The 14002-nt window shown below is 42.8% G+C and overlaps 1 protein-coding gene across 1 annotated transcript; it reads left to right on the forward strand.

Annotated features, from left to right (window-relative positions):
• The first annotated feature begins 2450 nt into the window (after positions 1 to 2450).
• C13H2orf78 (chromosome 13 C2orf78 homolog) lies at positions 2451 to 13301 on the forward strand. The gene is made up of 5 exons (XM_036873807.1): positions 2451 to 2519; positions 4110 to 4194; positions 7088 to 7837; positions 7975 to 8077; positions 11258 to 13301. Exons 1-5 carry the CDS (start codon positions 2451 to 2453, stop codon positions 13299 to 13301), a joined length of 3051 nt encoding a protein of 1016 aa, XP_036729702.1.
• Positions 13302 to 14002: the final 701 nt, after the last annotated feature.

Consider the following 14002-nt stretch of genomic DNA (forward strand, 5'->3'; position numbering starts at 1 on the left):
CTGTCTTGGATAGTGATTTTCCCAGTCAGTTTTTGCGTACATCCATTCTATGCTCTTTAATAGCTGCATAACATTACATAATTTACCTGACCAGTCCAATACTGGTGCACTTTTACTTGTTTTCAGTTTGGGGGTTTTTTGTTTGTTTTTTGTTTTTGTCCTCTGTTACAGATAGGCTGCAATGTGAACATCTTTATACACGTATATAGCTATATATAAATTTCTAGACATAGAATTTCTGGAATGAAAGAAATGCAAACTTAAAATAGTGAAAGATTTTCAATCAGTCTAATCTGCCTAATCAACCTTCAAAAATATTCTATCAACTTATACTTCACTCACAGTGAAACATTTATTGGGTTTCTATTATGTGCCTGGTATCATTCTGGAGGTTCACAGTATGTATTTACATTTTAGACAATACCAAAAAATGCCTGAGAGAGATAAGAGTGGAGCTCAAGTATAACATTTCCTCCCAGGATCAGGCATAGGGATCTGTACCTGTTAGAAAAACTATGAATCCTGCCACAAGTGAAACAGCAAAGAACAGCATGTTCTACAGTAGGTCTGAGGGTATAACAGCATACTAAATTCCATTGTTATTTATAATAACAAATGTTTTTTGTTAGTTTTACTTTTTAGTTTCTAATTTCTGAAAGTATCTTACATACACTCTTAGTAATCTTCACAACAATTTGAGCTGGGTAAACTGAGTCAGGAAGGTCCGAATTATTGAATGAATGAATGAATGAATTAGTAAAAAGATCACTAGCTTTAACATATCTGGGACAATCATAGTCTAACCAAGTTTAAATCCACAAGCATGTATTTACAATTCTGAAAACTTCCACATAATTAAAAATGGGACAATATTAGTAAATTACTATTTGGATAAAGAAAAGATACAAGTTAGCACAACATAGTTTACAAACTTAAAATTAGGCACATTCAATTTGGTGCTAAATCATAAAATATTCTTTGGCAGTTTATGAAAAATATCCAATAGGCATGGAATGGCCAAAAAGTACAAATGATACAAATACCTATAGACATGACAGTGTACAAATTGTGACATAAATCTATCAGAAACTAGAAAACGTATGTTCGTCTTATAGTTCCAGCTGGCTAAAAGATACAGGCTTTGGGTGGGAACACACAAAAATCCAGACCTGGCCATAACAGGGTTTCCAGAAAGTATGGCAACTAGCAAAGAGTAGGCCTCTGGATGGGAGTGGGGTCCAACATGAGATAAAACAATGCCTTAATGGGTATGTAGTAGGCTGGGATGGAAAATATAGGAGCAAGGGATATTTGGAGAGTCAGACAGCTAAGTATTTGACACTAACAAAATCTACCAGTATCTGATAGGGCCTCAGGTACCATGCAAGGGATTCCAGTATTGAATTAAATCAAAATGTGACAATGGGAAGAATTAAGGAGAGCCTCAGGGGTAGATGAACTGGGTATGTTACAACAAGACATGTCTCAGTTAACCTGATGGGTTCAAAATGCAGCAAGTGGGTATACGGGACACGACAATACCCTAACTATAAGAATAAAGGTTGAAGGTCAGGGTAGGGCTTGATGTTCCTAAGTGTTGAAATAGAGCTCTTTAGATTCTTCCTCCTACATGTAAGATACTTTTAGAGGTTAAGATGATGCTGAGCCTGCAAGCTGAAGTTAAATGGCTGGAACTAGGGAGAGAAAATAAGTTACATAGGCTCGGAACCAGGAAAAGCCCAACTAAGGGTTTGCCTAAATAGAATTGAATGTTGGAACTGAATATTTTAATATGTAAACATTTTACTGATACCAAAATTTGTCTTACCACACTTCCCCCAATCTCGCACCACCCACCCTAACCTGCAGTAACTATGGGACCCTTGATTTCCATGGGAATACAGAGAAAAGAGACACTGATCTGGCTTGCCGGTATTTAGGAAGTTGTTAGCCGGACATCACATACTAGTATCATGTAAGTAGGCCGTCTGAAGTATGAAGCTTAGGGGAAAAACCTTGAAGAAAACCTAAAAGCTTAAGCCACACCTCTACACTACACCACCTTTCACAATTTCTTCTCAGATAAGCATCATCCCCATCAGTGAAGAAACTCATATCTCATAATAGGAAAAACAGGCCTCAAGATTCAATGTGTGTCTTGGGAGGTCCCATCTATGCGATATCGTCCTGGGACCAGAAAAGTCCCCAGGAAGATCAATCTCTGCACCCCTGAAAGCTTACCACCAAGGAAAAATGACTAGGTCCATAGATTTCCTCCCTCAAACCAGCTTACCTCACACATAAATCATTAGCAACTCAGCCCTTACTCACATTATCACAGTCACAAGAGTGGTTAGGGAGAAAAGCACTAACCAGGGGAACTAAAACAGAGGCAATCCAGGCCAAGTTGGGCTGGTGGCAGATATCTGCTCCTTACGCTCGGGTGCATAATGCGACTCACCACAGTGCCTTTTTCACAGACCCTTTTTAAAGTTTCTCCACAAAATCCAACAGCTCAGGTTAGTTCATGACGCTTCAAGGTCAACAATCGTCAAGAGAAAAACATGCAATATGTCTTACAATGTTGGATTCCTTACAAATAGGACAAGGAGATAACCATGTAGACAAAACCAGAGCATTCGAAAACATCTGTACTCTACAAACATACCAGTGAATGCTATAAATAAGGTAATATGACATAAAACAAAATGAAAACTAGATGTGAGACTGTTCTCTTCAGTGTACAGACTTCATGGCAGTTGCTGCACTATCTAGCTACTTAGATCTATAACTCTCTGTTCTGTTAATACAAAATGAGGCCCAAGTGTGTCAACTTGTTCCCCACAGAAACCAAAAAATCTACATGCATCTCTTTTCTCCTGTGCCCTTTCACCTTACCTGCTCCCAATTCTCCACCAACGTCCCCCTCTTTCTCTAATTATTCTCCTCTTCATTTTGCTTGGCCTTGCACCCAAGCATGCAAGACAGAGAGTCCTAGAGGTCCAAGATTCTAGAGTGGCTCTTTGCAAGGGGGAGGAGATTACAGTAACTGCCACACTGTATATACTTCTGTGCAAAGAAAAAGGGACAGTGTTCAGAATGTCTCTCACATATAACAAGAGCTGGATGGCAGGATACCTGTGTGGCCCAAGGAACTAGAGCTAGCAAATTATGGGCAAAACAATTGCAACCAAAGGCTGGAAGAGGAAAGGTCTGCAACCAGCTCTGTCTTCTAGCTCTCTGGTATTTGCTGCCAACGGGCAGAGTCTATTTCGTGAAGCATCAAGCACTGAAAAGAAGACTCCTGCTGCTGGAAGTTGACAGGAAGTAACATCCAATGCAAGATCAAGGCTTGTCCTAGGAGCAATGCCCATAATGGAAGAAAAAAAAAAAAAAAAAAAAGAAAGCGGAAGAGAAATGTTAAGTCGCAAGTCCAACCTGGCCCCCAGCCTAGCCCAGCCCAAGGAAGGTAGGAGTCAAGGAGAAGAAACTAAAAGAGAAGAGCCTTGGACCACAACATTCTCCACAAGGTACACTCAAGAAACTTCACCCTACTCTTGAACCAAGCTACAAAAAGAGCTTCTTAATCCCTACTTTTGCTCCTTGAAAGCTGCTATCAGTTCACTCATTAGACACATATGATTTCAGAACAACTGTAATAGTTCACACTAGATGGCTCTTTCCTTCCTCAGGATTATTAATGAAATAACATCTATATAGCTCTAAGTATATGATACATAAAATAGAATACTCTGTAGAATAGAAGTAACTCTTAGTTCATTATATTAATGAACGTCTGTAAGAAATGTTGCAATGATTTCCCTAATGGAAGAGCCTGGGGGAGGTAAATCTGTCTTCTAGGATTTCCTCCCCAGAGCTCAGAAATTTAGGTGTTGTTTTAGCTCTCCTACACTCTCTTCACCCAAGCCCGCCTTCCTGTTGGGGATCGGACCTCCCTATTGGCTATCTCATACCTTCCAACTGCCTGCTTTGTGACATCACTCTCCTACCAAACCTACTACCACTTGGTCGAGTCTTGCTTGGGCTTTCCGTGGAGCTGTTTGGACCAGTAACCAGTGACCTCTGTACTGGACACGTGCGCCGTTCAGCTGCAGCCACTCAGACAATCCTCTAGTGTTGTCTCCTCAGCCCTTGTACCTGCAGTTGATGTTTCCTCTTCTCTGACCATGTCAGGTAAGAAAAGAAACTTTGGAAAGTTTTGCGTTCGATTTCTTTTGCCCCTAAATTGAGTAGGAGATTCAAAATAGCATGGAATGATGAGGGAAAGTATTGAACTACAAGTCTGGAGACCTAATTTCAGTTTTGACTTTGACGTTTACTATCTGTGTGACTTTGGACAAATCACTGGCTGTCTCACAAAGCCTGTTGCTTTCCTTACCTGTTACGTTAGGATACCACATTGGGTTGATCACTCTGATCCCCTTCTTTTCCAGTATTGAGCCTTAAAGGGTACCCACGGAGAAAATGAAATCAGAGACTTCTCAAGAGGGTTTCAACAGAAACACAGAAAAGCCAGGGGACAGAGAAAACTAGCAATATATACCAAGATGTTTCATCTCTAATGGTCTCCCCCTCCACTAGGATTTCGACTAGTTGAAAAGAGAGAATAGGGAGAGAGGATGGAGAGTACTGGGCTATATAGGGAGGCACAGAGTCAAAACGTAAGGAAGTTTAGGATTGTTTTCATTAGCACAGGCCAACAGGAACCAAGAGATGGGAAAAAATATAAGAATGAAGAGGGAAAGCATAGAGGAGCTCTCAAGAAAAACGGAGTTTGCCGTGGAGTGCTGATGGGAACCAAAGATTTTCAATTAAAGCAGAAACAGCACAGAGGGAAACCTGCTCAGAGCAGGGCAAAACAAAGTTGATGGTAGCAAATCCTTACATTAACAGACTAAGAAGGAAAGTAAGGCCAGAACAGGGGATCACCAGGAAAGGCAGCTTATCAGAAAAGTCATACTCCGTTTTCTTTCTTTTATTGCCTCTCTGAATACAGTTGGCACTTGACAGTTTTGAATATAAACATTTTAGAAATACGTTTTAGAACTGATGCCTCCTATAAACAAGCAACCAAAGTGGTTATCTAGGGGGCTGCTTTTCAGTGTTTTCTTCTTTCTAAGTTTTAAACTAGGGAGACATTTTACCAATTAAACATTTTAAGTGATATCTTCTAAATTGAATCAGAAGGACTATTTTCCTTTGTGTGATATGTAGGTTCTAAGGCAAGGTTGCTTTTCATTTTTACAGTTATTTCCTTCCTAACACAGAGAGCACGTTGATCGACAGCCGTCGTTCGCTTGTAGATCTTAGCTACCGAAGAAGAAGAAGAAAAAGTCAAGCCCCACATCTCTAATTCCCCACTTAGGGAATTCCCTGGCGGTCCAGTGCTTAGGACTCGGTGCTTTCACGGCCAGGGCCACGCGGCGCGGCCAAAGAAAAAAACAAACAAACATCCACGTTTGTCGAAAACAAAATTGTGGAGTCCTCTGGATTTTCTTACATTTGAAAATCTTTTTTAATTGGATTCTAGGGATGATGGTTTTTTGAGGTTTTGGGATGCCATCTTCTTGGATGTTGAAGATGATTCTAATCTAAGTTCTAGGATAAATCCAAAAACCTTCTTGATACTTTTTAAGCTTCCTTTCTGCTTATTATATAAGCTATATTCATTGAAATATATGTTTCTCCTAGGCTTAATACCTGTTACTTGCTGGGTAAAACTATGAATGAGCACAATAATGAAACTCTTTTACACTTCTTATTTTGCTGTCTGCTTCGTACCGGTTTTCATTGAAATACACTTGTCTATATATGTGGTGGCTACCTATACATTCACATTTATTGCATTCTGTTGCTTGTTATGCATTTTTTACTGATATACCTTCTCTGTCCGTATGCATTGGCTAGGAATGCATTCACCTCTGTCACCTCCATCGTGTTTTTTGGTTAATAGTATTCACTAAAATAGAGTGGGCAAAATTCACTTTCATAATATTGCATGGATGGTACAGAATGTCATTTGTTAGTAAATTCATTAGGCTTCGATACTTGCCACATACCCCAGTTTTCATTAATATCTATGGATTTCTTTTTCGTTACGTAATATGTTTGTCATGATTTTTCTTTGTCTTTCTAGAACTTATTGTATCTTCCTCCATATAAATCATACGCAATAGATCAGCGTATTCATCTATTAATTATTACTGCTATTATTCTTGGTGGTGGTGTTATAACCACTTTATAGATGAGTAATCTGAAGTAATCAGATAACTTTTCTCTTTCCAAAAGCACTTAAGAAATCCACTTTCGGGTAATCATTTTGAGGTAGGATGAGAAACCAGGCTTGAAGAGGGCAAAAATGACTCTTTCAATTCACCAGCTGGACTGAGCTATACGTCAACTCTAGGTAATAGCGTGGGAACTGCACAAGCAAAGGGAGACACTGAAGACGACAATGGTTAACAGCCGTACTGTTTTCTAATGGACAAAAAAAAAATGCCTATATTATAAGTTCTGTTTCTCCTGCTTTCTGGCAGTATCATGCTCAGAGTGGCGTCCTGGCAAGGAAGTCAGGATACTTAGGTTCTGAAACCTGGTAATGATACTAACATAATGAGAGAACGTGAACAAGTCAACCCGACCTCTCTGAGCCTCAGTTTCCTTACTCATGAAATGAGACTGAGAAAATCGAAGTTCTCTAAGGGCCTCCTAGTTCTAAAATGCTTCCAGTCTAGGAAATAGCATACAAGTCAATACGAGTGCAGGCTGAAGGGAAAGACAGGGCAGGGAGAAGGTTGCTTCCAGCCTAGAGAACAATGTCTGAACCATACCACTTGGCTCTTCTGCCCGTCTGTGCCCAAAGACGGGAGCACAGGCAGTTAATACAGAAGAGTGGAAAACTGCTCAGTCCTTACAGCCATCATTAACTGTCTGATTTTGGGTTTCTCAGGAAGCAGCGATAGTAGAGGTGTCCTGATAGCAAGAACCTTCAGATAATGCTGTTCCTCAAACGTAGTGAGAATTTCTCAACCTCCCTGAGTTTTTCATGACCCTCTTGTTCTTCCAGAAAATTTCCAACATCCATCTCTACTTGGAACTCTAAATTCTCTGCAGCATTCTCTTCCTGTGGTGAGCAATGCAACTTCCCTAACACCAAGTGTCTGCAACTTCTCCAGAGTCTCTGCCCCTGCCGTCAGTTCGGCATCGGCTACCGGTACCCCTTTCCAGACACTCATGGGTAGTGCCTACCTTTACCAACATTCTAGCACGACTATGTTATCTGGAGTTACTGACCACAGCCAGATCTCCACTTCAGCTGCTTCCTATCCAGGTGTTCTTGAGTGGGACATCACAGGAAGCACTGAAAAGAATTCTTCTTCACTCGGAGACTTTACTCTGGCACTCACGGACCGGCACACAGCTGCTTCCTCCATGTTTATGGCAGCCCAGTATGATAAAACTTCAGACGCCAATAACATGGTCCCTCTATATCCATCGCTTTCTGCCAGCCTTGCTCAGGGAACACCATCGCAGATTCCAAATCAGGGGCATAGCCGCCTGTCACTTCCCTACCAGGAAGGAAGCCAGGTATATCACTATAACCAAGGCACACGGGGGTCTTTACTGTATGGAGAACTTGGCTCCTGCCCGCAATCCTATGGCTCTGCGTCATACACAGGAAGTAGGGCCTCTGTGCAACCAGAAATGGGAATGGGACTGAAGGAGATTCAGCCCACAAATATCCGACCACCAGCTTCCACCTCTGCAATCTGCCACCCTGTGTCTGCTCAACGCATCACAGAAACAAGTTTTCAAGGTGAGTATACAAACGGCAGAGAAAGTTGAAGAATGAGGTCGGCATTCAAAAACGGGGTCAAATCGACAGCTGGGAAGGGGTGTAGAGACAGGTAGAATTTAGATCCTGAGCCTTTAATATCCACTACCTTTGCTCAGTGCTCTCTGTTTTCAGACTCTATATAAGAACAACTAGGGCTTCCCTGGTGGCGCAGTGGTTAAGAATCCGCGTGCCAATGCAGGGGACACGGGTTCGAGCCCTGGTCTGGGAAGATCTCACATGCCGTGGAGCAACTAAGCCCATGTGCCACAACTACTGAGCCTGCATTCTAGAGCCCGTGAGCCGCAACTACTGAAGCCCACGCGCCTAGAGCCCATGCTCCACAACAAGAGAAGCTACCGCAATGAGAAGCCCGCACACCGCAACCAAGAGTAGCCCCCACTACCGCAACTAGAGAAAGCCCGTGCACAGCAATGAAGACCCAGTGCAGCCAAAAAAATAAATACATAAAATAAATAAGTTCAAACAATAAATAAATAAACATAAATTTTTTTTAAAAAAGAAGACCTAATGATGAACATAGATAGAAGAAGACCTAATGATGAACATAGATGCAAAAATCCTCAACAAAATACAAATTCGCAAACAGAATCCAACAGCACATTAAAAGGATCATACACCATGATCAAGTGGGGTTTATCCCAGGAATGCAAGGATTCTTCAATATACGTAAATCAATCAATGTGATACACCATATTAACAAATTGAAGGAGAAAAACCATATGATCATCTCAATAGATGCAGAGAAAGCTTTTGACAAAATTCAACACCCATTTATGATAAAAGCCCTGCAGAAAGTAGGCATAGAGGGAACTTTCCTCAACATAATAAAGGCCATATATGACAAACCCACAGCCAACATCGTCCTCAATGGTGAAAAACTGAAACCATTTCCACTAAGATCAGGAACAAGACAAGGTTGCCCACTCTCACCACTATTATTCAACATAGTTCTGGAAGTGTTAGCCACAGCAATCAGAGAAGAAAAAGAAATAAAAGGAATCCAAATCGGAAAAGAAGAAGTAAAGCTGTCACTGTTTGCAGATGACATGATACTATACATAGAGAATCCTAAAGATGCTACCAGAAAACTCCTAGAGCTAATCAATGAATTTGGTAAAGTAGCAGGATACAAAATTAATGCACAGAAATCTCTTGCATTTCTATACACTAATGACGAAAAATCTGAAAGTGAAATTAAGAAAACACTCCCGTTTACCATTGCAACAAAAAGAATAAAATATCTAGGAATAAACCTACCTAAGGAGACAAAAGACCTGTATGCAGAAAATTATAAGACACTGATGAAAGAAATTAAAGATGATACAAATAGATGGAAAGATATACCATGTTCCTGGATTGGAAGAATCAACATTGTGAAAATGACTATACTACCCAAAGCAATCTACAGATTCAATGCAATCCCCATCAAACTACCACTGGCATTTTTCACAGAACTAGAACAAAAAATTTCACAATTTGTATGGAAACACAAAAGACCCCGAATAGCCAAAGCAATCTTGAGAACGAAAAATGGAGCTGGGGGAATCAGGCTCCCTGACTTCAGACTATATTACAAAGCTACAGTAATCAAGACAGTTTGGTACCGGCACAAAAACAGAAAGATTGATCAATGGAACAGGATAGAAAGCCCAGAGATAAACCCACGCACATATGGTCACCTTATCTTTGATAAAGGAGGCAAGCATATACAGTGGAGAAAAGACAGCCTCTTCAATAAGTGGTGCTGGGAAAATTGGACAGATACATGTAAAAGTATGAAATTAGAACACTCCCTGACACCATGCACAAAAATAAACTCAAAATGGATTAAAGACCTAAGTGTAAGGGCAGACACTATCAAACTCTTAGAGGAAAACATAGGCAGAACACTCTATGACATACATCACAGCAAGATTCTTTTTGACCCAGCTCCCAGAGAAATGGAAATAAGAACACAAATAAACAAATGGGACCTAATGAAACTTAAAAGCTTTTGCACAGCAAAGGAAACCATAAACAAGACCAAAAGACAACCCTCAGAATGGGAGAAAATATTTGCAAATGAAGCAACTGACAAAGGATTAATCTCCAAGATTTACAAGCAGCTCATGCAGCTCAATAACAAAAAACCGAACAACCCAATACAAAAATGGGTAGAAGACCTAAATAGACATTTCTCCAAGGAAGATATACAGATGGCCTACAGACACATGAAAGAATGCTCAACATCATTAATCATTAGAGAAATGCAAATCAAAACTACAATGAGATATCATCTCACACTGGTCAGAATGGCCATCATCAAAAAATCTAGAAACAATAAATGCTGGAGAGGGTGTGGAGAAAACGGAACACTCTTGCACTGTTGGTGGGAATGTAAATTGATACAGCCACTATGGAGAACAGTATGGAGGTTCCTTAAAAAACTACAAATAGAGCTACCATACGATCCAGCAATCCCACTACTGGGCATATACCCTGAGAAAACCATAGTTCAAAAAGAGTCATGTACCAAAATGTTCATTGCAGCTCTATTTACAATAGCCAGGACATGGAAGCAACCTAGATGTCCATCGACAGATGAATGGATAAAGAAGATGTGGCACATATATACAATGGAATATTACTCAGCCATAAAAAGAAATGAAATGGAGGTATTTGTAATGAGGTGGATGGAGTTAGAGTCTGTCATACAGAGTGAACTAAGTCAGAAAGAGAGAACCAAATACAGTATGCTAGCACATATATACGGAATCTAAGACATAAATTTCAAAAAAAAGAACACCTAATGCAGGTGGGAAGGTGGGAGGGCCACCGTAGAGGTCATCTATGCTACATGTACAAGAACCCCGAGAGCACACCAATAGGTACCACGTTTTTCACTGCTGTAGCCGATCATTCCCCCTGTACTACCACACTGTAGCACTCCCTTCCCTCATCTACTGCTATAGTCTCTTTGGAAGGTGTTTCAGAACTCTTGTTATGAGAGTGCCAGTGGAACTGTCCTCACTTCCTTAATTTATACCAGGATTTAAGACCTTGTGGTCCGAGATCCTGTCCAGAGAGCAAGCAGGCTAAGACTCTGTCTTTGTTGATATATTTCATCAGAAAGGGCTCTACCCCCTCTCCTAGTTCATGGTGTGAAGTGTTCTTAGCCTCTCGGGAAAGTGGGGAGAATTGAAAGGACCCTATATGAGAATGCTAGGCTTTGTAAAACATTTCAGGTTTTTAAAAATAAGACTCATTTTGTATTGGACTTACAACAGTCCTATGAAGTACAAAGAAAGCCGAGAATCAGTGACATGAAAGGATCGCCAGGAAGAATTACAACAGTCACCGCTTACCTCGTAGCATAGGGCACTGTCCATGATCCTTAAGAAGAGTTAGTAGAAATGCCTTGCCCATCTTGCCCCTGAACCCCTTGAAAGGTACACGACTGCTGTGTTGGTGTTTAGGGGGAGCATCTCGCTTACCAGGGACTGACTTCTCCCTTGATCCCTTTGTAGTGATGGAGACTTCCCTGGTGATGAAAAATTCCCTGGGATTGCAACCTCCAAGCCAGACGTTTTGTGTGACACAAACTCAAGAACTCCCCAAGTCCTGCAGTAGCAGAAACAGCCACATACTTGAGAGTAACCCACCATCTGAACTTGGGGACATTTCAGTGACAGCTCCGGTCCAGAGTGCCAGGCGTCTCCTGGCCCTGCCTCCAGCTCCAAGCCAGGGACAAATCGAGAGTAAGAACGTGGATGATATCAAAACCAAGCTTTCAAAGCCTCTGGATGCCTACCAGATCCCAATAGAAAACCAAGATCCTCCACTACTCCCTTCAGGAATCCCTGATATTCGCCAGCCGCTGGCCTGCACCGATCCCCTCAGCCAAGAGGAGCAGCCTGGTTCTGAAAATGCTGATCTGGGAGAGAACAGCCGGAGTCGTCAGGACCTAGGGACACTTGAAAATGGGACTGAACCTAGCAGTGGTCTTGCAGACATTACTACACTGGCGGAGGGTATTCACCTTCCCCAGCTCTTTAATCCTTTGAAAGATCTTGATCAATCCCAAGGTCCCAACGTGATCAAAGCTAAAGACACCAGAGCCATTAAGGTGAATCAGGTGCAGGAAAAGCCAAGTGTCATAAAGGTTCCCTCTGATCAACCCAGGAAGAACAAACAGAAAGCCTCTGAGCCTATCAGTGGTGCTCCCAAGGCCAAAATCCAGCCAAAGAATCCAGAGTGCCTGTTAGGGGGAGAAGTGGTTATATGCCATGCTGCAGTCAGTGACAGGGCTCCTGTGAACACGGCCAAGCACTCTCAAGGCAAACCTCAGAAAGCTGCATCCAGAAAGATCAGCAAAACTAAGAGCCACGGGCAGGAAAAGACCAAAAGGACCAGAGGAAGAAACAAGGCTGAAGAGAACAAGCAGTCAGGGAACAAAGTCAAGGCAGAAGAGAAGCCAGCAATCCCCAACACGAAGCGAAAGGAACACCAAACTGAGCTTCTCCAACAGAGCCTTCGAAAGCCTCGAACCTCCCTTGGCGTGCGCATGCTGGAGTCTGTGAAGGTTCTTCATGCGCTGGGGAAGAAGAATGAGACGAAAACTGGGCTCTCTTCCTGTCGGCTCTTGGGAAATTCAAGCAACCCCAAAGACCCCCAGCCACCCCCAGCTATCCAGCCATGGCGGCATACCCCACGTGAGGGTAAGAGTCCTGAGAAAACGCAAGTCCAAGCCCAGAAACCAGACAGCAGTGCTGAAACAGAGTGTCCAGCTCCATCCCAGTATGAGCGGCCTCCTCCTGGGAAGGTCAAGTTGATACCTCTGCCTTTTTCTGCCTGGGACAAGCCTCAAGCTCGACCCGCTCCTCGGAGGCCACAGTCTCTGGCCTCACGTCGGCCTGCTGGGGCTTACCGTGCCCAGCCCGGTTCTACTGACTCAGCTCAACCTGCTGCAGTCAATTCAGCCCAGCCAGCTCCTGCCTCTTTGCCAGGTCCCGCCAAACCAGCTCAGCCAACTGGGACCAACCCAAGCCAACCGGCTTGGACCAACCATACCCAGCCTCGTGTCCCTCAGTCTGCTGCTGCTCCTAGGCCTGCACCCTACAAAACTTCATCGGGCGCTTCTCTCCAGCGGGAGCCTGTTCCCCCTGCTGTGAATAAGCGCCAGTCCCCACCCAAGCTCCAAACCCAATTTCTACTCCAAGACTTCAGCAAGCAACGAGTTCCGTGGAGGGAACCCAACGTGCCTGAGCCAGTCATGTCAAAGCCCATCGAACAAGAGCAGAGGCCAGAGCGAGAGGCCATGAAGAGGCGGGCTCAGCAACAACGGGAGAATGCTGCCAGATACACCTCTTCGGGGAAGCTGCAATTTTTCACCGAGAGGGAAAACGAAATGGAAATTGCTGACTACTACGGATACGTCAAGTGAGAGCTGCTAGGATTCTTGGTGCCACCTTGGCTACCAGCTGTTCTTCCATACATAGGTAAGATAGGTATAGAACTGAATAAGTAAATGGAATACAATTAATAGATGAGTCATAAACCTTTCGAATTCTGAGATGCTGCTAACTGGGGCGTGAGAAAGGAAGGACTGAAAGTTGGATGGGAGAATGAAGGAAAGGGGTAAAAACTGAGGAAAGAGGAAGGAACTTGGCCCAGGGCTAGGAAGGCCAACAGAGATGTATGGATTTAGGAAAGGAAGCCGGAGTGAGGATGAAATGGCAGAAGGAAAAAGCAGGGTCAGAGGTCTGGGTTGAAAGAACACAATTTGAGTAGAGTTGAAGGTGACAGAAGATGAGTCTAGGTTTACTAGGAGAAAGAGAAAAAGTCTCTTGGGGACGCTGGCCTTAAGTCTCACAACCACCAGACAGGTGTTTCAGAAAACAAGAGGTTCAGGACACATCTCTGAAAGGTTTGAGTTGCCTTATTCAGGTGTGATTATAGTGGGGGAATAGGGAAATCTACCAGAGAAGTGGCTAGGGCTCAGAGTTATCCTAGGGGCAGCTGACGACAGGGGCAGAGCCAAGGGAACTGCTGGATCAGGAGGCCCACGAATAGGGCCTGGTATGTAAATCACCATGTATTCAACACCTAAGCTCGAGGGCAGCCAATGCACTATTCAGTTAATCC

Source organism: Balaenoptera musculus, chromosome 13, assembly GCF_009873245.2.
Source record: "Balaenoptera musculus isolate JJ_BM4_2016_0621 chromosome 13, mBalMus1.pri.v3, whole genome shotgun sequence".
NCBI classification, from domain to species: domain Eukaryota; kingdom Metazoa; phylum Chordata; class Mammalia; order Artiodactyla; family Balaenopteridae; genus Balaenoptera; species Balaenoptera musculus.